Consider the following 25,850-nt stretch of genomic DNA (forward strand, 5'->3'; position numbering starts at 1 on the left):
ACCCCTGAGTAAAAATTTCCTGCAAAGAGTTAAAAGTCTTCCTAATACGAAGAGATGTAAAATCGCGTTGCCTGTGCTCCCAAAACGAAGACTCACGATTCGGGGTCTTCAGGTTGCGCCATTCAGAGGCGAGCGCAGGGTTCAGGCACCGGCCGGGAATCCAGGACTACGCTCATGCGCGCGCCGGGCCGCGACGGTGTACCACTACTGCCCTCCGCCCCGCCCGCTCCCTACCCCGGGCCGCAGGGGCGCGCGGACCGCCCTCCACCCAACCCGGGCCGCAGGGGGCGGGCCCGGGGGGCGGAGCCAGGCGAGGAGGGGCGGGGCGATGCGAGGACGGGCGGGGCCAGGAGGGCGGGCACGCCTGCGGCTCCGGTTCTGAGGAGACAGCGGGCGGCGCTAGAGGGAGCTGCTCGCCGCGCCGCCTCCGCCGCGCCGGCCCCCAGCGCCAGCTGCCCGGAGCGCCGCCCCAGCCCGCGCCGCCGCGATGGCGGAGGACAGCGAGTCCGCGGCCAGCCAGCAGAGCCTGGAGCTGGACGACCAGGACACGTGCGGGATCGACGGGGACAATGAAGAGGAGACGGAGCACGCCAAGGGGTAGGCGCGCCCGGGGCTCCTCGCGGGCGCCGGCTCCGGGGCGCGGCGGCCGCACCGCTGAGCGGTGGGCGGCCCCCCGCGTGGCTTTCGCGGGGCTCACGGGCGGCGGGAGGTCCGGGGGGCGCGTCTCGCTCGCGGAGCCGCGCGGCGGAGGCGAGGCCTCGGGTGGGCGGGGAGGCGCGGGGACCCGCCACGCCGCTGTCACCTGCCGCGCGGCCCGCCGGCCCTCGCGCGTCCCCATCCCGGCAGGCGTGAGACTCGGTGGCACCGAGGGGGGCGCGGCGCCCTTCCCTTTGTGGCGGCGCGGCCGGGGGGAAGTGGTCCTCCTCTCTCCGCTCCTTGTCATCCTCTCCTGAAGTCCTCCCACCCCTCCCCCAGCCGCCACCACCACCGGGAGAAAAGAGCCGCTGATGGCGGGGAGCGGCTTGAGATTTGCCCCTGCCCGTTTCGGCGCCGCTGGAGGGGAGCTGCGGAAAGTTGTGCCGCCCCGGCCGCCCCGCCCCGCGCCGGGGGTCCCGGCCAGGCTCCCGGGGACGCGCAGGTTCGCCGCCGCCGAGCGGGTCCGCATCTCTAGAAGTGGGTCAGCATCTCTAGAAGTGGGTCCGACCTTGATTTCAGCTCAGTCTTGGGGAGCAGCTCCCGCCGATCGGACCCGATCCTGCTTGCTGGTTGATGTCCAGAGCCATGCGTTTTAACACCTGATCAGGTTTCTTCCTCCTTTAACTGGCTCGTTTTCTCCCTCGTAGACTTGATTTGCTCTCCGGTTGGAGAAAAGATTGCTTCCGGTGGGGGGGGGAGGGTATTGAAGTTCTCTTTTTGTAGGTAGAGGAGGTCATTTTAAATGCTGCCTGGGGTTTACGTTACCCTTTTACCCAGTTGAATGCGAACTATGAGCTGGCACCGAGCACTCATCCCCTTAGAAGTGAGATTTTACAAACCATGGTGACCGGGGAAGAAGTGGGTCAGCTTAAGAACATGATAGGGAGGCCGTAGTCACAGATGGCTTATTGATTCAGTTCATGGAGAGGATTCTTTAAATGCTTGATGATTTAAAGTGTAAAGTATTTGCATTCTATTTAACGTCTGCTTGAAGATTTGTTTAAGAAAGGAACTTTGAGCTTTACTGTGTTATAAAATACTAAAAGATCAAGAAAAAGGAAAGCTGACTAAATGTATCTTTCATTGGCATGAATATTTTTCAGTGGCAGCTGCAAGTACAGAATGTTATCAGTCTGGTCTAGAATGTTTTTTTTTTAAAGAGAGGAAAGGAAATTCTGCAGACATCTGAGCTCGACTTCTGTTTGTGCAGTGATAGAAATTTGTCTGTGATAGATAGCTAAATATAGATATGTTATTGAAACAGTGGCCCTGGTGCCAGAAATGGGCCCAGATGCAAATATGATGCATTACCCAAAAAACTTTAGCTCCTGTCTTTCTGGCAAGGCCCTGGACGTCTGCTTCTCCACTGTAATGTCTGTTTGTTGTTCTTCATCCTTTGGAAGGTTTGATTATGTACTTCTTTGCTTATACAGTCAAGAATGTCCATGGTACAGACAGTTACTCATCTGTGTACCCATTGATCAGGACCTGCCCCCATCTGTGTACCCATTGATCAGGACCTGCCCCCCGGGAACCTTGCAGGAGGCTGTGCGAAGTTCCCAGATTAGCACCCAGAAGCATCTCCATGCCTTCTTCAGACATTTTCAGTTTTGTACATCAGCACATTAATTATATGTTAGCACAATTACTCAAAATTAGAGCTGCTCAATGGACTGAAAGGTTTTCACCAAGAACAGATAACATGATTTCAGCTTCTAGAAGGAAGAAATGGTTGTAATGGGTTTATTGTAGTCTATTAAAATGTAAGGAGAAGGGGCTTCCCTGGTGGCGCAATGGTTGAGAGTCCGCCTGCCGATGCAGGGGACACGGGTTCGTGCACCGGTCCGGGAAGATCCCACATGCCGCGGAGCGGCTGGGCCCATGAGCCATGGCCACTGAGCCTGCGCGTCCAGAGCCTGTGCTCCGCAACGGGAGAGGCCACAACAGTGAGAGGCCCGCGTGCCGCAAAAAAAAAAAAGTAAGGAGATTAGTGAAAATCCAAGTTTCTGTGCTAGTTGGACTGCTTTCCTGGATTTGAACTCAGATGCTGTGTGCCAAATTTGGGGGAGTAATTGTGTTTTATTTGGCTCGGGTTCTGATGATATGGCTCAGTGGAAACCTAGATTTTTTTCTTAAGTAGCTCAAGTTTGTAAATGTTAAATTTTGAAAGACTCCTCTTTTTGACACCTGGCCTCTTCATTCCACCAGTTTAATCAGGTGACAAATAATGAGGCTTTGGAGGAATGGGTATGTATACACTTTACCTTTTAAAGGTGAGTTATCACTTTGAGGCCACTAGGTATGGGTCAGTGCACAAAGCAGTCATTAACTAAATAGTACCCTTGTGGCCTGTAAGAATTAATTCACCCACACTATTGAGTATAATGTATTTACTGGTTGTCTTAGACATATTAAAACTAGAGCCTCAGGGAAAAGGAAATTACCAAATTAGACTCTTTTGTCCGCACAATGTAAATACTACTGTGTATGCTTTTCTTTCATTTTTGTAGAATTTTTTTTTTATGAATTAAAACAGTAGTTATTTCATTTTGTGGATAATGCCAGAAGTCCATAAATGAAATACGACTTTTGTTCAGTTAAAAGCAGTGGCTGACATATTATAAAATACTTGCATCTCACTATCTCTGTATCTTATTTTTTGTGGAAAATGTGCTCTTCGTTTCACTTTTTGGTCCACCCAAGTATGAAAGTGGCACACCACTACCCAGATTTCATGAATTCCAAAAATCATGGGGGAGGGCAGGGATTGTCCGTTTTAATTAGCAAGACTAAATTCAGAAAAGTGTAGCTTTATTATCTTCAAACGATAATGCAGCAATTAGAAGTAGACCAACAGAGGACTACCGAGAAACAAGCTTTAAATATTGCTTGAACACATGATTTACAGTTAGGGGAAGTGTGTCTTTGTAAAGCATTTGAGGGAACTTGAAAACTTTAAAGCATATTAAAAGTTCTAAGGTAGGACTGGCAGTCCACTGGTTAGAATTCTGTACTTCTACTGCAGGGGACATGAATTTGATCCCTAGTCAGGGAACTAAGATGCTGCCTGCCGCGCAGCGGCAAAAAAACGTTCTGAAAAAATGTTCTAAGGTAATCTGTCTACATAGGTAGGAGTTACCTTCACCTATCTTCTTCTCCTTGCCCCGTTGATCTGCATCTTCTCCGTTTGTAAAATAGAGTGGGTCCTGGTCTTTATCTCTTAGCCTGCCTACCCCGCGTTAAGCATAGTTACTGCTCCGTGCTGGAAACGGGAGCACACAGTTAGCCCTACATGAAATTAGCCTTCAAGTTGGCAAATCTCTCTCCTTGCTTTACCAACACTGGCTTGCAAAATGCATAGTTCCTGGATGAACTGGTGTGTTTCATCTCCTTTTCTCGCAGAGAGCCTTGCCCTCATTATTCACTGAGGTGAATAGAGGCAGCGACCAAGAATATTTACATAGGGAATAAAATAAGCATATATGAAGATGCCTGTGTTGGCAGATAAATGACCAAATTATTCCCTGGGGTAAATCTGAAATAGTTTTGGTATTTGAGGGGTATTCCCAGACATTTTAAATAAGTTATTTTTCTTAGAAAAATTAGAGATCTGGTATTTGGGAAGATTAAAATTAAAACTTTGGAATTCTTTGAACAGAGACCCTAACATCTCTTTTCTTACCCCCAATTTAAAGAGGAAAAATGGAAGTTATTCTGTGTGCACTGTGTTGTTAGTTCTGATTTTATCTGTTGTTGAGATGGGCGGTGGGAACTTCTCCTTAGTCAACTGTAGAGTCGGTGGGAAGATGCAAAAAATTACTGTAACTCTCCAGAGATTTTTCTTGTCATGGAAAATTTAAGGGCTAATTCAGAGCCGCGCCTCTGAAATGTGATCTGTTATCAATAGTATAAATCTAGATGGAAAGGTGAGCTAACAGCCTTTGCCCAAGCAACCTCCCAATTTAGGGAATGACATTTAAAAGTATCAAATGTCGGTTCAGGCTTAACATCTGAAAGGGTGACATCACCCTGAGGCCCAGAACAAACTTCTTGCAGAGCTTGGCTAAACTCTAGAAAGTCTCCAAGTATAGGCCACCTACTGTGCCATCTTGAAATTGTTTATTAACCTGAGTGTACACAGTAGATATTTATGAGTTCAAGTTAGTTACTGGGTTAACCCTGGGGTTGGAACCCTGGGTTGGAACCAGGTTCTGTACCAAGTTCAAGAAAGAGGTTGGTTGGTTGGTTTGTGGTTACTCCCATTGAAAATATGTAAATGACTTTTACTCATTGTCCTCTAAAATATGCTTATTAAAAATGCAAACAGTAAAGTATATGGAGAGTAAAAGCCCCCATCATCTCATTTCTAAGAGCTACCACTATTGACAGTGTAATCAAGTCAGACTTATTTATATTTATATACATATTTATACACCTACACACATATTTACATAAATAAGATCGTACTTTATACTTTATACACAGCCGCTTTTGTTATCTATTACTTTCCACTGACAATTAGCATTTATCTGTTGATATGTATATATAAATGTATATTTAACATAAATAGGATCATACTTTACATGACTCATATTACGTTGTATTTTGCACTGACTGTGAGTGTTGTCTGCTAGACCTTTCTGCGGTGATGGAAATGTCCAATACAGAGGTCACTGGCCACTTGTGACCAGTGTGACTTAGGAGACGACTTTTAAATTTTATTCATTTTTAATTCATTTAAATGTAATAGCCCCATGTGGGTCATGGCCATTGTGTTGGACAGCTCAGATCATATCCTGCCTTTGAATTTTGTAAGCCTTCTCGGTACTCAGAATATTTCCTTATTCTTTTCTTGTGTTTTGCAGAATATGTCAACTTTGCATTCTTCCTTTTTTTTTTCTCCTTCTAGTGGTTTAGGAGCTCTGTATCCTATTTTTCTTCTTCTAGGAATTATCATTAATTTCAAGCAAGCTTGCTTTTTTTCTGTATTTCTCTATCAATGTCAAAAATTAACCAATGTCCAAAATATTCTGTGTACTACCAAACAAGACAAACCATGTAGGATGTTTGGACTTCTCCTTCCTTTACATTTCCTAGATTTTGTTGAAATAATCTGAAATTTCAATTCCATGTGGCTTCTTTTATTTTTGCCCTTATATCTTATTAAAGCTTTTTTCTTAACTATTAACGTTACAGTCACATCCATAGTATCAAAAACTTCTTAAACTTTCCTGACTGCATTACTGTTTTCATTGCTTACCACTATTTCTTATAAACTACACCCTCTCCTTTTCTTCTTTGACTATTTTCTCCCTTAATTTTTTTTTTTTTTTTTGCGGCACGCGGGCCTCTCACTGCTGTGGCCTCTCCCATTGCGGAGCACAGGCTCTGGACGCACAGGCTCAGCGGCCATGGCTCACGGGCCCAGCCGCTCCGCTGCACGTGGGATCTTCCCGGACCGGGGCACGAACCTGCATCCCCCGCATCGGCAGGCGGACTCTCAACCACTGCGCCACCAGGGAAGCCCTCCCTTAATTTTTTTATTACAGTCGGCGGACGATATATTTTCTAACCTCTTATATGTCTGAAGATGCCTTTTTTTGCTCTCACGCATGAACCAGAGTCTGGGTGTAAGTGTAATTCTGTGATAATCATTTTACTTCAAACTCCAGAAACGTTGTTTTATTATCTTCTAGCATTTAGTGGAACAGATGTTTCTCTGCCAGTCTGCTTCTCTTTCTTTTATAGGTAGCCGTATTCTTTTTCTTTGTTTAGACTTGTTTTTAGTCTAGAAGCTGGTAGGATTTTTCTCCCAATTTTCCTAAAACCCAAGTGTTTCCACATCCTTTAACCTTCCAGGGTCTCTTTTTTCTTTAATACCTAACAAAATGGCTCAAGCTCATACAGTATTTGTGGCGGTCTCGTGGGGACCGAGGTTTTCGTGGTCCTCCAGCACGTCCACGTGGCCCCAGCTGGCCCATCACTAGCTCTTAATGCTTTGGATCCTATAGCATTTCTCCCCAGACCTTTGACCCTGGTGGAATCCAGTCAGCTCTCTTTCACCCCCTCCCCCGGCAGGAACCACTAATACGGGGCTGTCCTGCACAGCATTTGCTGAAACTTTTGTGAATCAAGAGTGCAGGGGTTTGCTTATAGCCTAGGGCAGAAAACAACTTCCAGTTCAATGTCAGACATCATTGTTCACCAAAGGGATTTACTGGCGCCCATCCTCCGCTCCCCCCTAGGCCACGGCCTCCCTCAGCGTCCCTCTGAGAGTGGTCTCTTAATCCTCCGACCTCTGCCTCTCCTCCAAGTTCAAGGTCCAGCTCCAGTGTCCTTTCTTTCATGACACCTTCTCCGGTCATTAGAACTGAGGGTGACAACCCCTCGCAAAGACCCTGGGACCCTTACTGAGTGTATCCTTCACGCGTGCCTCTCCACCAGTCACTCTGCCCCCCAGCCATCTTCTCAGGCAGACCCTTGTTTTACGGGAAGGAAGCTCTGGCTCATAGGTAAGTGACTTCTCCAGGGTCACATGGTGCGTTGTAGGTGGGAACAGAGTTTTTGGTGTCTCTCTCTTCTTTTTTTTTTTTTCCTTTGGCCTTACCACACAGCTTGTGGGATCTTAGTTCCCCAATCAGGGATTGAACCCACACCCTCAGCAGTGAAAGTGCTGAGTCCTAACCACTGGACCTCCAGGGAACTCCTGGTGTCTCTTGTTTAACATGTATGTGTAACATCTACACACTGGCTCACATAAAAGATTTTATTTTACACATACAATAGGTTGTCTTGAAATAAAGCATGGCTGAACTTTATTAGAATTGAGGACCAGCAGGTCAGGAAGGTGGGTCTCTCTGTCTGTCTAGCCTTTCCTCCATCAATCCGCTACCAGCAGGCTGGGTCCAGGCAGGGGTGGCAGAGGGTAAGCCGGCAGCTGGAGGGGGTTGTCACGTGGTACAACATGGCCATTTAGGGCCAGGCCTTCAGGGAGGTCTGGAATCAAAGTAGTTTTCAGATAAGGAGATAATGAACAAGGCTGACACCTCAAAATATGCCTACGGAACACGAGACATGTGTCTACCTGTCTGCTCACACAGACCCCAATCCTTGTAATATCTGGGAATTGCACACATAGGTAGCTTCATAAAGGTCTCTTGAGTGGATTCCAGTGTTTCCCCATCTTCACTGACAGGCTAACTTCTAACTTAAAAGATGTTCCCCTGTGTCCATTAGGAAGGCGTGAAGGATTTCCTTTTCCTAATTCTGCTTTGGAAGGATGTGGACTGTGGCATCCTTAGTTCTGCTCTTTGCTGTATAGGACCCAACATGGGAAAATGATCGCTCATCTTTTAAACTCCTCCTGCTATGGGCTTCTTTCCTTGTATATACATTTTTTTTCCTCACTGAATCATTATAGTAACAGGTGAGGAGACTGAGGCCTCTCCAGGTTTAAATAACCTGCCCAGGCCACATCTCAGATTCAGATTTAGGTCTTGGGGCCTCTTGGGGTCTGACTGTCCGACCCCTGCATGTTCACAAACTGCAGGGTCTAGTGGACTCTCAATACAGAGCAGTTTGTTTGATAATGTTTCAAGTTCATCTCCCCATATGTTGTAGATTACCAGCTTCAGCGCCTCTGGAGCCAAGATTCACCAGCGTAATGGGCATACTATTGGGTTGGCCAAAAAGTTTGTTTAGGTTTTCCGTAAGATGTGATGGAAAAACCCACATGAACTTTTGGGCCAACCCAATAAATGTCAGTGAATTTAAAAGGAAATAAATGCATACATTTCTTTTTTAAAAGACATTGCACCTTGATTATAGAAGACCCTTTCGGAGTTTGTCTTTTGGTCTCGTCAAAGGACTGCGTCTAATGATAGCATCAGTAGTTGCAATAAGATCCTTTTTCTTCTTTGCTTCTTTCCTGGCTGTCTCGTCTCCTTTCTGGTTCGAGTTCCGTGTGGCCCACAGTAACCTGTCACACGCCAGTGTCCTTTCCCGCCCGCACTGTCGTCATTCACGCCTGCACCAAGTCAGATTCTTGTAAGAAGCAACATGGGCTTAGGAATCCGGTTACTGAACATCTCTGGGTGGTAGCACTGCCGGAGGAAGCCACATCAGCCCCTCGGTGCCCGGTACCCCAGCTCTACGGCCCGGCCTGTGCAGCGCCCGCCACGGGTAGCGCTTCTGGGTGACGCTTTGAGTTCCTCTCAGTTGGTGGCCCGTCACAGGAGAGAACCCAGCACACGGTCACCCGGTGCGGGCCCCAAGCTGAGCTGGGATTTACCTTTGCAAGTTCTGTTTTGTAAGCACATTGCACTTCTGTTGCTGGCTTGAACACACACGCCAGGGGAATGTGGGCTCCTGTATTCTGTGTTCACTCCATGGTCAAGTTCATGTACTGCTTCCAGGAGAAAGATGGCGACTCAGTTACTATGATACTTTCCCACAATTTCTTCATTTAGTATTTGGCGGTGGGGTAGATACTTGCTCTTTACTGCCCTTGGGTATTTATTAACATTTTAAAGAAACCGAAGAAAGAGCCCCTGAAAGCAGCGTTCCTTTTTTATTTTCCCAGTTGAAGTTTTTAAAAAAACCCTTTTTGCAAAAACGCATCATTTCTAAAATGGAACATTAGAATATATCGCCAAGCAAAAAGACAATGACTTGGCATATTCATTTACACATTTTCCAATTCATATATATTTATAAAAATGAAAATATACTGCTCCTCTGGTACTGGAAATTCCTGTTTGTCACTTGATGTGCCAGGACCATCTTTCCAGGGTGTTACAGAGCCTTCTCCGGCATCACAGGAACTGGCTGGCTAGTCCATCATGTGACTCTGTGGAGATAACAGAATATCCTCATCTGTCCAGTCTCCTGTTGTTGGGTCCCAGTGGCCGAGGCCGTTAGTGGCCCCTTCTTCCAAAGGAGCAGGGCCAGGGTGTGCTTGTTTGAGATGGTCAGTCTCCGTGGACCAGGTGAGCCCGGCACACATCCCAGGGGTCCTGGGGATGGCTGAGAGCAGGTGAAGGGATTCTGGATCTTCTTCCGGCAGAACTTCCCCACTGAGGGAAGCGAGACTTTCCTGTGAGAGCGACGTGGGCTTCTGTGTCCCATGCTGCTGTTATTATGGGACTCGACCTGCACAGCTCGACCTGTACACTAACTAATAGAACATCTGTATATTACCTGTGATTTTGTAGACACCTTCTTCTTCTTCTTTTTTTTTTTTTTGTGATACGCGGGCCTCTCACTCTTGTGGCCTCTCCCGTTGTGGAGCACAGGCTCCGGACGCGCAGGCTCAGTGGCCATGGCTCACGGGCCCAGCCGCTCCGCGGCACGTGGGATCCTCCCGGACCGGAGCACGAACCCGTGTCCCCTGCATCGGCAGGCAGACTCTCAACCACTGCACCACCAGGGAGGCCCCCTTCTTTTTTTAATTATTATTTTTCGAATAGGTAGTATGAGCATATGGTACAAACTTCAAAAGGCACAAAGGGTATCCAGTGAGAAGAAAGTCTCATCTGCCAGCCCTGAGCTTCCATCCCTGTGAGCAGCTCCTGATGCCAGTTCTTGGCACGTCCTCATGGTGGCATTCTGTACACGTACAAGGATGCAGGGCAGGTGCACGCGTGCCTGGGCATGCTTACGTGTGCACGGACATTCACCAGCAGTGGGAATGTGACCTTCCATTGCTGCACCTTGATTTTTCACCTAACAGTGTATCTTGGAAATCCTTGCATATATATTATATATCAAAACCCATAGACCACCCTCATTATTTATTTATTTATTTATTTATTTATTTATTTTTGGGGCCACGCTGCACAGCTTGTGGGATCTTAGTTCCCTGACCAGGGATTGAACCCAGGCCCTCGGCAGGGAAGGTGTGGAGTCCTAACCACTGGACCACCGGGAATTCCCCAACTTCATTTTTTTTTAAAGGCCTTTTATTTTATTTTTATTTATTTTTTCTTTTTTCTTTTTGCAGTACGCGGGCCGCTCACTGTTGTGGCCTCTCCTGTTGTGGAGCATAGACTCCGGACGCGCAGGCTCAGTGGCCGTGGCTCATGGGTCCAGCCGCTCCACGGCACGTGGGATCCTCCCGGACCGGGGCACAAACCCGCGTCCTCTGCATCGGCAGGCGGACTCTTAACCACTGCGCCACCAGGGAAGCCCTTGTCCCACTTTTAAGCTGTACTTCTAGGCACTGCCAGCTGTTCTTTCTCTATTAGACACTTTCTCTGAGCCCTGGGGTGTTTCTGTGCTTTTTACATTTCTTTTCTTTTCTTTTCTTAATTTATCTTAATGAAGTATAGTTGATTTACAATGTTGTTTTAATTTCTGCTGTATGGCAAAGTTATACATATACATATTCTTTTCCATTGTGGTTTGTCACAGGATATTAAATATAGTTCTCCGTGCTCTACAGTAGGACGTTGTTTTTTATCCATTCCGTATATAATAGTTTGCATATGCTTGTACTTTTAAAAAAATGTCCTTGTCTCTTTCCTCTGCCACCACAAAGTGGATCATGACCTCTGGCTCCCTTCTGGATCTGGGAGGTCCTGTCCTTTGTGTTTGAGAACTCCAAGTTCACCTTTGTGATTCCTGGAGAAGAGAGACCCCTGTGCTACCTCTGCTTGGCCTCTGACCCTTGACTGTCCACTGAAATCATGTTTTCTCTGCATCCTGTTTCTGGCCTTAGTACTTGGTCTCATATCCCAGCCTCATCGCTCAGCCCTTCCACTCGAGGTCGAGCTGGTGTTTTCTCTGCTCCAGTGTTTCTACCCCTTTGGAGCTATCAGTCCCTGGAATCCCTCCAGCCTAGATGGGATTTGACCATCACCTTCTTGCTGTGGGCGCCTCCTGGCCCCTTCTCACAGATTTAACCGCCTGAGACGGTGATTTGCCTTTCCCGCCGGCATGCCTTGCCCCTTACTTCTTCACCAGATTTTTCTAGGGGAGAGGGGGAGCCTAATATTTTGCCGCACTCTGTAACCACAAGGATTTCATCAAAATATGGAACGTTCATTTAATGAAAGAATTGAGTAGGTCCATGGGCAGCATCGGAATATACAAAAGAGAGAGTAAAAAATGAGTATTGGATCTAGCAAGGGAGTTCACAAATAGGAATATCATTCGAAAAGCACATTGAATTGTGAACTTTGCTGACACGTTAATCTTATTATCTATAACAGTGCTAATACAATATTGAAATGAATCTCAGCCAGAAAAAAAAATTTTTTTGGACTTGTTAATCGTCTTCCTTCAGTAAGCTCTGAAAGGCCCAGAAATGAGAAAAGTCATAGAAGTTGGAGCTAGTGTGAATGGGCTATTCTTCTATCAGAAAAACATTTGTGAGCGTGAGTAAGAAAAGGCTGTAGGAAATAGGGTAGTTTTTCACTAATCTAGACTGTCTCGAAGGTTATACTCTGCCAACAAGCTCAGCCTTTTTAGAAAACTTGATTTTTATGCTTGTTTTGTTCACCATTTTATCTTTTGGAACAGTTTTACCTAAGATACAAGGAAGTAAGCCTTTAAGAAATTTGCTTGTGGAATAGCTGGGCAATTTGAATGTAGTTTTTCAGTTACATGTAGTGACCTTAAAGATATCCAAACAATTTTTAGGAGCATTTTACATATTTCTTCCTTTATTCTGATCTTGGATAATCTGCAAAGACAGGTCTTACTTCACAAACTAAATTTCACGCTAGACTAGTTTCTGGCCAATGAGTATTGATAAAATTTTATGAGGAGTTAACATTAACTCTTATTAGAATTGGGTTTTTATGGGAAGTAGGCCCCAAATGTGTTGAATAATAATGAAATACTGGGCTTCCCTGGTGGTGCAGTGGTTAGGAATCCGCCTGCCAATGCAGGGGACACGGGTTCGAGCCCTGATCTGGGAAGATCCCACATGCCGCGGAGCAACTCATTCCGTGCGCCACAACTACTGAGCCTGCGCTCTAGAGCCCGAGAGCCACAACTACAAAGCCCGCATGACACAACTACTGAAGCCCGTGTGCCTAGAGCCCGTGCTCTGAAACTACAGAAGCCACCGCAATGAGAAGCCCGCGCACCTCAACGAAGAGCAGCCCCCGCTCGCCGCAACTAGAGAAAGCCAAGACGCAGCAACGAAGACCCAGTGCAGCCAAAAATAAATGAAATAAATAAATTTATTAAAAAAATAATAATGAAATACTTGTGGAAAGAGGAAGGCTAATGAGAGAGAACGTATTTTCCCACATTTAGATTATAGTAAGATCCCACATGCCGCGGAGCAGCTGGGCCCGTGAGCCATGGCCGCTGAGCCTGGGCGTCCGGAGCCTGTGCTCCGCAACGGGAGGGGCCACAGCAGTGAGAAGCCCGCGTACCGCAAAAAGAAAAAAAAAAGATTATAGTAAGAGGGAAGAGAACTAAAACCTTGGAAACAGCCCAATATCTAAAAAAGGGGAATTGGTTAGCAAACTCTAGACCAGAAGCTAGCAAAGGGAATCATCCAGGTCCTACTCCAGCAGGGCCCGGATTGCTCAGGGCTTATCGGTCAGACACTGCTGGGAGCCAGCCACCCTCTGCTGCTGACACCCATGGAAATATTGGAATTGTTGGCTGGTCCTACCGTGACCTCTACCCAGTGCTCCAGCCTCGGTAGCTACCCCTGCCTGCCTCCATGGCTGACCTTTATAATTGTAAGGATCATTGTCAGCTTTCTGCCCCTCACTGATCATAAACTTCTAGGGCAGCTTTGAGCTCGGAACCCTCCCTCCAAGGGCTTCCCCGTGACGCACCACTTTGACCAGAGATGATGTGGCTTTAAAGAACTTCTGACAGGTGTTTCCTCCATCAGCCCCAGGCGGGGAAGGAAGGTGCAGGGCAAGGGACGAAGCTCCGGCGTTGAAGAGGTGGCTGACATCCTGCTGGAGGTCAGGCCGTGACAGAGCCGGGTGATGACAGCGGCAAGGTTAGCTTCTTGCTCTGGACTGTGCATCACGCTTGTGCAGGAAGCAGGTGAAGAAGTCGTGTCTGGAGTCGCACACATGAGCCACTGACAAAACAGACTCACTCGTGGGCCTTCAAGAACCTGAACTATAGATAAAATCCGTTCTTGAGTTGGGCGGCCGGGTGATCAGCTTGTATCAGATGGGTGCCCCAATCCAGCATGAGAACAGCCTGTGGCCAGTACCCAGGAGAGTTTCAGTCTTCCGCAGCCACCTGCCCCGCAGCTGTGGCTGTGCGTTCTCTTCCATCGCCTGGGCACTGTGGTGCTGCTTTGGGTTACCTTTTTCATAAACTGCCAAAACTGCCTCATGTATTTTCTCTCCTGGGTAGTGCATTTCCCTCTAAATAAAGTGATTTGGTATCCCAAACAGAACACACATACACACCTACACACCTACACACACACACACACACACACACACTAAAGATCTGTTACCATTCAATAAAAGACAACTAGGCTAATAAAAAGTGTTCACAAAAGAAGAGGTCATTCCCTAAAGAAGACCTCAAGATTGCCAATAAATATCTAAACAGATATTCATCCAGTGGAAACGCATAAACAAGAGACGATACATTGTAGTAATTACCTGAATCCTGGAGCCTGATTGGCTGATTTGAGTTCTTGGCTCTGCCATTATTTAGCTGTGATTTTCAGCAATTTACTTAACCTCTATGTCTTGCACTTTCCTCTTCTATAAAATGGGATTAACTATAATTGTGGGACTTAACCTCACAAGGTTGTTGTGACAATTTACAAGGTTGATATATATAAGGTGCTTACACGGTGAGTGCACTAAAGTGTTAGCTGCTCTGACAATGACCTTGACGATGATGACAGTGACAGTGATGATGGTGGGGATGGTGATGGTGGTGGTGGTGGTGGTGGTGGTGATGATGATATGATATGATGGTGGTGGTGATGATAGTGATAATGATGGTGATGATGGTGGTAATGATGGTGGGAGTGATGATGGTGGTGATGGTGGTGGTGATGGTGGTGATGATAGTGATGATGTGGATGACAGTTATGGTGGGGATGCCAGATTGTTTCCAAATTGCTTGTACCAGCATTATACAAATACTACCTTTCCTCACATTCTTCTGATATTATTAGACTTGAAAATGTTTGGCGAGTCAGTGGGTAAAAAGTAGAATCTGAAGTGGTTTCATTTTCAGTTTCCTTGCTGCTGGTGAGGTTGAACATCCTTTCATAAGTTTATTGGCTGTTAGGGTTTCCTCTTCTGTGAATCATTTATTCGTATCTTCAGTCCATTCTTCTGTCAGTGTTTTGTCTTCCTATTGATTTTTGCATTGATTTCTCATTCACGCAGCAAATATTTATTTTATACCTCAGACACTGTTTTAGGTGCTAAGAATACAATGGAAAAGGCTGTCTTATGGATCTTATGTTCTAGTCAGAGGAAGACAAATAAATAAATAATACGTTTTTAGCTAGTGATAAGTTATATGAAGAAAAGTAAAGGATAATCATAATAATAGCTAGCATTGACTGAGTGATTTCTCTTTGCCAACTATTGATACTAATGTATTAGCTCATTTTACCCTGACAATTTTTGTAACACCATTCATCGAAAGCTTCATCCTTTTGCAGATATGGAAACTGAAGCACAGAGAGATTAAGTAAGATATTCCAAGTCACACAGCTAGGAAGTAGTGGAGCCAGGATACAAAATCAGGTGGTCTGAATCTAGCTAATGGCTGCAGTCCTGACCAGGGTATTATGTTGCCTGTCTATACTATGCTGGAGATAAAATGTGAATGGGAAAAGAGCTTTTTATATGTTCTGATGTAATATTTTATCATGTGCTTTATAAATACCTCCCCTACTTCTGTAGTTTTAAAATTTTGTCTATAATCACTTTGCCACAAAATATTTAACTTTGATGTAGTCAAGTTACCCCTTTTTATCTTTCGGTTTGTACTTTTGGGTCCTTATTTAAGGAATTCTTTTCTTCACGGATATTATGAAGTTATTGTCATTCTTCCACTTATTCATTCAACAGATATTTATTTGACCATATGTGCCAGACGCTGTACTAGGCATGGATAGATGTTAGCAAAACCAACAAAAATCACTGCCTTTGGTCTTAATCATTGCCTTAATCACCGCCTTCGGTTTTGTTTCCCGTGTTTGGGTATTTAACTTATTTGGAATTTGTTTTTATGATTCTTGGGTAGTAGCAAACTAATTTAGTTTTTTCTGTATAGAAAGTCAGGTTTTCTGATACTATTTATTTAAAAGTGTATGTTTTCACTATTGATTCATGATGTAATCATTATCATATCACAAGTTCTTGTATGCCGTGAGTTGTAACTGGTCTGTCTACTCCATTTCTTTGATCTGTTTGTCTGTTCTTGAGCTCTGTTGTATCTTGATAATGCTTTAGTTGCAGAGGCATTGTGGTTTTTATAGACAACTTAGAAAATGCATGAAAATACAGCAGCGATTTAAATCACCTATAATCCCACCATTTTCTATGAAGCAAGTTGGAAATCAAGGGGGAAAATTTTGTAAAATAATTATAATATCAAACTACTAATGGTCCTTGTGGGGAGCAGCTAAGTGATCTCTCTGGTGGAATCCTGTGAAATCTAAATTTTTTCTTATCTTTGGGCTTCGCATACCGTGAATCGAGCTCTTAAAATTAATGTATTAGTTATGACAGGCTAAGCTGCTGTAACCCTATGGTGGACCCTGTGGTGACCCTATGGTGTCACTGCTCAACACAATGGAAGTTCTTTCCTTTTTTTTTTTTTTTGGCCACGCCGTGCGGCACGTGGGATCTTCGTTCCCCGACCAGGGATGGAACCCACACCCCCTGCATTGGAAGCGCGGAGGCTTAACCACTGGACCACCAGGGAAGTCCCAGTTTTTTTCCGTATTGATGGGACAGTCCCAGACAGGTGTTCAAGTGGACGGCGAGGGAACTTCCCTTTATCCTGTCCTTCAGCGGCTGCCTCCTCCTGTCACGTGGCTCTGCCGTCCTCTACTGTCCTATCCTACACCTGCCTTCCGTCGGCCCAGGGGAGGGAGAGCGTGGAGGAGCACCCCCGGAGCCTGTCTGGGCCAGCAGGACGTGGCAGGCTCGCTTCCACTCCCATCCCGCTGGCTGGGACTCAGTCACGTGGCCGTACCTGACTGCCAGCAGGGGGAAGTGTGGTCTCGCTGACACACTGTGAGCTCCCGGACGAGGGGAGGATGGATCTCTGTGGGCAGCTGGCGGTCTCTCTCTCACTCGTTTCTCCTGGGGCAACTGTAAAACGTTTACAGTTTCCTGTAAAATGTGTTACTTTGCTCATTCCCTTAAGTCCTGTCTGCAGAATCCCTGAGTATATCTTTGAAGAGATTTCCTTAGTTTATTAAATTTAGTTTGACATTTCCGTGGCTGACAAGGAGTTTGTTGGTTTACACTTGGGGTTTGAATGTGCCAAAGATTCTCCTTAGGCACAAGTATCTTTCCTTCCTGGGGTAGCTGAAGAGGCTTTTCCTTATGGATTTTTTGTACAAATTCTTGGGGAGGTGGGAAATGGAACTTCTGTTCTTTTTTTTTTTTTTCGGTACGCGGGCCTCTCACTGTTGTGGCCTCTCCCGTTGCGGAGCACAGGCTCCGGACACGCAGGCTCAGCGGCCACGGCTCACGGGCCCAGCCGCTCCGCGGCATGTGGGATCTTCCCAGACCGGGGCACGAACCCGTGTTCCCTGCATTGACCGGTGGACTCTCAACCACTGAGCCACCAGGGAAGCCTGGAACTTCTCTTCTTTTTTTTTTTTAATTATTTATTTATTTATTTATTTATTTATTTATTTATTCATGGCTGTGTTGGCTCTTCATTTCTGTGTGAGGGCTTTCTCTAGTTGCGGCAAGTGGGGGCCACTCCTCATCGCGGTGCGCAGGCCTGTCACTATCGCGGCCTCTCGTTGCGGAGCACAGGCTCCAGACGCGCAGGCTCAGTATTTGTGGCTCACGGGGCTAGTTGCTCCGCGGCATGTGGGATCCTCCCAGACCAGGGCTCAAACCCATGTCCCCTGCACTGGCAGGCAGATTCTCAACCACTGCGCCACCAGGGAAGCCGGAACTTCTCTTCTTAAAGAGCCACGAGATCTTTGTAAAAGGGCTGCATGATTTCCATGGTTAAACGTCTGGGATTCAGTAATCAGCCTCAGGCACTTAGAGTCTGAATCTTTTTCTTCCTCAGATTTCTAAGAAGAATCTTCTTGAGCTGGGATTTTCCTTTATTATCCTGAGCCCTTTGCAGCATCTTATCACCCGCCGGGGACAGGAATTTCACCTGCCACTTTTTCAACAGCTTTGATGAGATATAGTCCACATACCCTGTGATTCACCCATTTAAAGTGTACAATCCTGTGGCTTTCAGTATATTCACAGAGTTGTACAGCTATCACCCCAATCAATTTTAGAACATTTTCGTCACCCCGGACTGAAACCCCGCATCCCTCCTTGTGACTGGCTTCTTTCATTTAGAGTAATGTTTTCACAGCTCATCCATGTTGTTGTATGTATCAATACTTTTTCTAATTTACAATTTTCTTATTGCTGAATAATATTTATTATATGGATATACCACATTTTCTTTATTCATTTATCAGTTGATGGATATTTGGGTGGTTTATACTTTTTGGCAGTTATGAAGAATGTTGCTATGAACATTTGTATACAAGTGACTGTGTGCACAAATATTTTCATTTCTCTTAGTTATAGACCTAGGAGTGGACCTGCTGAGTCATGTGGCACATCTTTGTTTAGCATTTTGAGGAACTGCCAGGCTGTTTTCCAAAGTACCTGCACCATTTTCCATTCCCACCAGCAGTGTGTGAGGGTTCCAGTTTCTCCACATCCTCGCCAACACTTGTTATTATCTTTTTTGGTTGCAGTTGTCCTAGTGAGGGACTAGTGGTATGCCTGTCAGCTCTGATTCCCAAATTCTAGTCTCTTTGAGGCTAGACCCCTTCCACCCTTCCCCTGCACCCAACACAGTGCTGAGCACATAGTAGATGGCTCAGTAAATACATGATGATAGGCTGCAATCAACTTTACCATGCAGGTAGGGAGAATTGTAGCTTTCAGAGATATTCTACTTCCTGGCAGTGTGTGATTGGAGCTACCCCAAGAATTATTCATTCATTCAACAAACATTTGTTATAAAAATCTACTAGTATCAGGCATTAAAACATTAGCGATCTCAGGGATACACATAGGAATAGCTTTCTTCTGTACCCTGCACACACTGACACGAATGCGCACATAAATCACATAAGCACAGCACAGCAAGTTCACCACTTTATGAGGTGCCAACCCTGGGAACACTGAGGGAGGAAAACCCAAAATAGTCAGACTCCCAAATCAGAGAGTGTACAAAACCATACTATCCATGGCATATTTCTAGCTCTGGTATCTGGCTGTGATATGTTTGTTTAAGCCCAATTGCTAGTCAGATATTTATGGAAGTCCTTAACTACTAGATGATTTTAAACATAAACATCACAATACATAGTACAGATTTGATTCTACTGATGGAAACAAACTGCTCATTTTGGGGTGGGAACGCATTACTGTTTTTAGACCACGAGGGTGCCACTTGGCGGGGTCTTCTCATATCTCCAAAAATGAGCACTAGTTTCTATTCCAGGATTAGGGAGAACAGGGAAACACGAATTTATAGCTCATGCGCTTGTCTTTTAAACACTTTTTCTCACTATTGAACATGGCTTTCATGCTTTGACTCTACAGAGGAATGAATTACTTTAAACTCAGGAAGTTTTCTGATTTTAATACATGAATAACTGCCAGAAAGAAGAGTCTGTCTGTGACCTAGATTTTGGGTGATGAGGCTGGCCCTTAGGATCCTCTAAGTGGTAAAGACCAAGCCCACAACTCTGTCACGTTAAGTCAGCAAAACTTGGTCTCCCCCAGCACTACATGCAGCACGTGGGGACCTCGACTCCTCAGAGGCCTCTCGGGCCTCAGCTGAAGGAGGCCCATCCCCTCCTGGTGCGTCTTGACAAGCCTCTGGGGCTCGCTGGGAGGGGAAGTCAGCAAAGAAGAAGGTGTGGCAGCCCTCACGTGCTCTCACCTGGGAGCAGCACCTGTTCCATCTCCTCAACTTCCATTGGCTCAGCCTGCTCGGGCCTACCTTTCTCACTTGGCGGGGGTGGGTGGGATGCGGAGTGTATGCGTCATCCTCTGGAATGTCCACAGGAGGGGAATTCAGAAATATCGGTGAGCGGGCTTCCCTGGTGGTGCAGTGGTTGAGAATCTGCCTGCCGATGCAGGGGAAACGGGTTCGAGCCCTGGTCTGGGAAGATCCCACATGCCACGGAGCGGCTGGGCCCGTGAGCCACAACTATTGAGGCTGCGCGTCTGGAGCCTGTGCTCCGCAACAGGAGAGGCCACGATAGTGAGAGGCCCGCGCACCGTGATGAAGAGTGGCCCCCGCTTGCCACAACTGGAGAAAGCCCTCGCACAGAAACGGAGACCCAACACAGCCAAAAATAAAAATATATAAATTAAAAGAAGGCTCAACATTTTTAAAAAAAAAAAAGAGAAAAAGAAATATGGGTGAGCACAGTGTTCACCTGAGCAGGAAAACCCCAGTTCTCCTCCTGCGTTCTCCTGACTGTCACCCTCAGCGCTTCGGACACCAGGCGTCGGGGCCTCCCCACACCGAGCATTCCTGCAGCGCGAGCACGGGCCGCGGTCCTACCATATAACTCGATTCTGACACTGTCTACCTGGAGGCGGCGTCAGATCCCACAGGTTGAGGGCTCAGTCCCGCCAGACTGCCCCCTCCCCACTTCAGATGCCAATGCTAAGTCCAGGTTGTCACCTGAGCTAATGACCGACCAGCTACAAATTGGAGTTTCCTAAGAACCCCTCCTCGGATTCGATTAGTTTGAATCCACAGAACTCAGGAAAACACTTTTTACTGTTCACCAGTTGATTGTGAAAGAACATGGTAAAGGATGGAGATGAACACCCAGATGGGCGAGGAGTGCGGGGGACGGGTGTCCATGCCCTGTCCGGGCACCACCCTCCCGACACCTCCACGTGTTCACCATCCTGGAAGGTCTCTGAACCCTGCACTTCTGGGGACTTCTGTGAAGGCTTATGATCGATCATTAACTCCATTTCAGGCCCCTCTCCCCTCTCTGGAGAACTGGGGACGGAGCTGAAAATTTCAAGCTTCTGATCATGGCTTGGTCTTTGTGGTGACCATCCAGGAGCCCACACAGAGGCACCTCATTGGAACAAAAGACACTGCTCGCTCCCAGGAAATTACCAGGGTTTTAGGAACTCTGTGCCAGGGACTGGGGTCAAAGACCAATGTATATTTTCTCTATTATTTCACACATTTTTTAAAGAAATGGGAGACCTTCTGTTCTTAGGCAGCTTACACTCTAGTGGGGAAAGAGGTAAGAGCACTGGGTTTTGAGTGTGCTAGATGGGAGGATACTCAGAGGGCAGAGGGGTCATTGAGTTAGGAGCATCTACTTCAGGTTAGAAAGGAGCAAGAAGGGTTCTCAGAAGAGGTGATTCTTGGCCTAAATCTTTTTTTTTTTTTTTGAAGTATAGTTGATTTACAATGTTGTGTGAATTTCTGCTATACAACAAAGTGATTCAGTTATACATATATACATATACATTCTTTTTTTTTCTTTTCCATTATGGTTTATCTCAGGAGATTGGATGTAGTTCCCTGTGCTATACAGTAGGACCTTGTTGTTTATCCATTCTACATATAAAAGCTCACATCTGCTAATCCCAACCTCCCACTGCATCCCTCCTCCAACCCCCTCCCCCTTGGCAACCACGTGTCTGTTCTCTATGTCTGTGATTCTGTTTCTGTTTCATAGGTAGGTTCATTTGTGTCATATTTGAGATTACACATATAAGTGATATCATATGGTATTTGTCTTTCTCTTTCTGACTTACTTCACTTAGTATGATAATCTTTAGATCCATTCATGTTGCTGCAAATGGCTTTATTTAATTCTTTTTTATGGCTGAGTAGTACTCCACTGTATATATGGAATACCACATCTTCTTTATTCATCTGTCGATGGACATTTAGGTTGTTTCTACATATTGGCTATTGTGAATAGTGCTGCTGTGAACGTAGGGGGTGCGTGTATCTTTTTTGAATTATCGTTTTGTCTGGATATATGCCCAGGAGTGGTATTGCTGGATCATATGGCAACTCTATTTTTATTTTTCTGGGGAACCTCCATACTGTTTTTCACAGTGGCTGCACCAACTTACATTCCTACCAACAGTGTAGGAGGGTTCCCTTTTCTCCACACCCTCTCCAGCATTTATTGTTTGTAGATTTTGTGATGATGGCCATTCTGACCGGTGTGAGGTGATACCTCATTGTAGTTTTGATTTGCATTTCTCTAATAATTAGCAATGTGGAGTATCCTTTCATGTGTCTATTGTCTTGGCCTAAATCTTGAACGAAAAGCAATCTGCCAGGAAATGAAGGAGAGAAGGGTGTCCTGGCAGAGGAAACAACATGCCTAGATGTGTAATAATAACAGTACCTATCAGTTATTGAATGGCTTACTCCATGCCAGACGCTAAGCTACACACTGTGCAGACTCCACCTCCTTTAATTTCCCATAAGCCTCCCATCTGTGTGTTGTCTGTTGCCTTAAGAATATATGCTCCAGGGCTTCCCTGGTGGTGCAGTGGTTGAGAGTCTGCCTGCCGAGGTGGGGGACACGGGTTCGTGCCCCGGTCTGGGAGGATCCCACATGCCGCGGAGCGGCTGGGCCCGTGAGCCATGGCCGCTGAGCCTGCGCGTCCGGAGCCTGTGCTCCACAACGGGAGAGGCCACAACAGTGAGAGGCCCACGTACTGCAAAAAAAAAAAAAAGAATATATGCTCCATAGGGCAGGATGTTGCCTTGTTCATTGCTGTATCTTTATGTTCCAGTAACTTGCTGTTTAATAAGCCAGCAACCATTTTATTAGGCTCACAGATTCTGTGGGTTAGGAATTTGGAAAGGGCATGGCTGGAGGGCGTTCTGGCTGGGGGTCTCACAGGGTCACAGTCAGATTTCAGCTGGGGCTGCAGTCAGCTGAAGGCTCCCCTACAGTGGACGCCCAGCGGGGCTCACTCACATGACTGTCCGTCCACGCTGGCTGTTGACTAGAGCCCACCCACGTGGCCTCACCGGCATGCGCATCTCTAGAAGTGGGTGGGAGCTTCTCACCTAGACTGGGAAGTCCTATATTGACACATTTGTTGTGAATGATTGGTTGTGAGTCACAGGCCCATCCACCTTCATGGGGAGGGGAGCTAGATTCCATCGTTCATTGGGAGGAGTCTCCAAACAATTGGAGGATGTATTGAAAACCACCACAGTCCACCTTCTGGCCGTTAAAAGTATGCACATCCTCGCCCAAGTAGAATACATTTACCCTCCCTGAGGCTCTCCCGCAAATCCTATCGCGTTTTGGCTTATATATGAGGCTCAGGCTTGAAGTGCAGGATCTCATCATCTAAACCAAGTCTAGGCGGATGAGGGCCCTCAGAGTCCATCTCAATACCTGTGAACTGAGCAGGTATGTTGTCTGCTCCCCACACGCCCATTGTGGAAGGGTGGACAGGTGTAGGGGAGCCACGGTGCTGGTTCCATTCAAAAAGGGGGAAGCAGCACAGCACAGCCAGGGGTCCATAGCAGTTCTGAAATCCAACCGGGAGCCTGTCGCCACTCCCTTGGTTTGAGCTCAGCCCTAATCTTCAGGAGCTGCTCTCCATGGCTCTGGCCTCTGTCCCTGGGCTCTGGGTTCTGCCCTTTAAATCCTCCTTCCAAAAGAAACGATGACTTTGCATCTGAGTGAGTGACCTTCTGTCTGCTTCCTGCCTGTACAAGGCTGAGGGTCCAAAGGCCTCTTTGCATTCTGTGCTGTTCTGTCTCTTTCAAGCTGGTGTAATTCTTTAACGAATGTACTGGACTTCCTGTTTCAATGTGTAATCCAGCGGTCCCCAACCTTTTTGGCACCATGGACCAGTTTCATGGAAAACAGTTTTTCCACGGACGGGGAGGGGTGTGGGGATGGGTCAGACGGTAAGGCAAGCGATGGGGAGCGGCAGATGAAGCTTCGCTCTCTCACCCGCTGTTCACCTCTAGCTGTGTGGCCCAGTTCTCAACAGGCTACAGACGGGTACCAGTCTGCTGCCTGGGGGTTGGGGACCCCTGGTATAATCCACTGTACTGCACTAAAGCCACACCCACCAATCTCTTCTTCAAGATAAGCTTTTGTCTACCTTGGTCTTTATGTGAGGTTGAATGTCTGGAAGATTTAGAAGCTGTACTGTTTAGAGACAGAATAGAAGAGGCACATCCTTCAGAAACTGAGAGGGTGTTTTGTCTGTTTGAAATGGTCTATGGAACACCACCTTGGATCTTCTGAGGTCCTAACCACAGCTCCGTTCCAGGTTTGACTTTCTGTCCTGAGACCATTTCTTAATATGTACAGCCTTTGCCTTCTGGGATGCTGGGGATGAGGGACAGTTTAATTTTGAGTCTAGCAAGTCCTGCCTGGGTTCATGTATTCTCTAACTTCCTCTCAACTGCTGAGAAGCTCATTCTTTTTTTTTTTTTTTTTTTTTGCAGTACGCGGGCCTCTCACTGCTGTGGCCTCTCCCGTTGCGGAGCACAGGCTCCGGACGCACAGGCTCAGGGGCCACCGCTCACAGGCCCAGCCGCTCCGCGGCATGTGGACTCTTCCTGGACCGGGGCACAAACTCATGTCCCTTGCATCGGCAGGCGGACTCTCAACCACTGCGCCACCAGGGAAGCCCCAAGAAGCTCATTCTTGAGTTAATCTCTCTCTGCTCTCATTTTCTTATAGACAGCTGGGAGAAGCCAGCACGATTTCAACCTTCTGCCCAGAAATCGTTTTAGATTTTCATGCTCATTATGTCCATTTTCTATTTCCCATGTTATCTCTGGCAGCAGTTTTATAAACATTCCTCTACTACATAACGAGGGTCCCCTTCCATTGATCTTCCCATATCATTTCCTTTATTTTCCCAAGCCCTCACCACCAGCCTCCTTGAGACCATCAGGCTTCTGCTTACAGTCGCCACAGGCTCTATCCACCTGGTCTGAAAGCCAGGGCCGTGTGTTTCGGGTTTACAGCAGCCCTCCACTTTCACACCCCACGTATCCGGCTGAGTTTTTATTGCTGCATGCAACACGATTACAGGCCTGGTGACACAAAACAACGTTGCTTTATCAGGCTTGCAGATCCGGTGGGTGAGGAGGCTGGGAAAGGCAGTTCCTATCGAGGGTCTCTTATGCACTTATAGACAGATGTTGCCTTGGGCTGGAGTCTTCTGCAGACTTGACCACGCTGGGCATTCATGAGGGCTCCCTCCCGTGGCTGTGGTGGGTGGTCTCAGCGCAGTCAGACCTCTTACGTGGCTCCTGGCTGCCCCCAGGCTTGAGCATCCCAAGGGAGCCATGTGCAAAGTGCGTGGTCTTTTGTGACCTAGTCTCAGAAGTCATGTAGTGTCACTTACACTGCATTACGAGCAAGTGACAAGCCTGCCCAGACTCAAGAGGAAGGAAAGAGACCCCTACCTCTCGATGGGAGAAGCATCAAAGAATTGGCAGACATGTTTCGAAACTGCTTGCACCTGGAGCGACGTCTGGCAACAAGACCTTGCCATGCAATTGTATGCAATGCGTAGGCACTTCCGCCTCTCTTATTATATCTGCTTGTTAGTCTTTGGGCGCTACAGTGTGACCCCTGTAATAACAAGCTATGTTATAATGGGGCTTTCTTGTATTTGAAACGTATTTTTGAAAAGTAGGAATACAGGACTTCACATTCTACGCACTTTATTCCAAATGAATTAGAAAGCTAAATATTTTCCCCCAGAAGTCAAAAGGTAAAAGAGAAAAAGTTACAGAAGGATACTTATGTAATTTTGGAATTGGGAAGACTTTCTAAGCAAGATTTAAAAGCCAAAAAGCCACAAGGGAAAAATTTTAAATATTAGACCCCATAAAATTTATAAGTGTCTGTAACAGGAAAAAATACCATAAATTAAGTGGAATGCTGAAAACTAGACTGTGTAAAGTATTTA

The 25,850-nt window shown here is 46.5% G+C and overlaps 1 protein-coding gene across 2 annotated transcripts in view; it reads left to right on the forward strand.

The window, feature by feature from the left end:
• Nucleotides 1-428: 428 nt before the first annotated feature.
• NMT2 (N-myristoyltransferase 2) overlaps nt 429-25,850 on the forward strand; it is a 59,905-nt gene continuing 34,483 nt past the window's right edge. For both annotated transcript variants that reach the window (XM_081230090.1, XM_081230091.1), the window contains exon 1: nt 429-597. In XM_081230090.1, the coding sequence (XP_081086216.1) occupies nt 488-597 (110 nt within the window). In that variant the 5' untranslated portion in view covers nt 429-487. The remainder of the gene's footprint in view (nt 598-25,850) is intronic.

This window comes from Mesoplodon bidens (genome assembly GCF_964165515.1).
Source record: "Mesoplodon bidens genome assembly, chromosome: 3".
NCBI classification, from domain to species: domain Eukaryota; kingdom Metazoa; phylum Chordata; class Mammalia; order Artiodactyla; family Ziphiidae; genus Mesoplodon; species Mesoplodon bidens.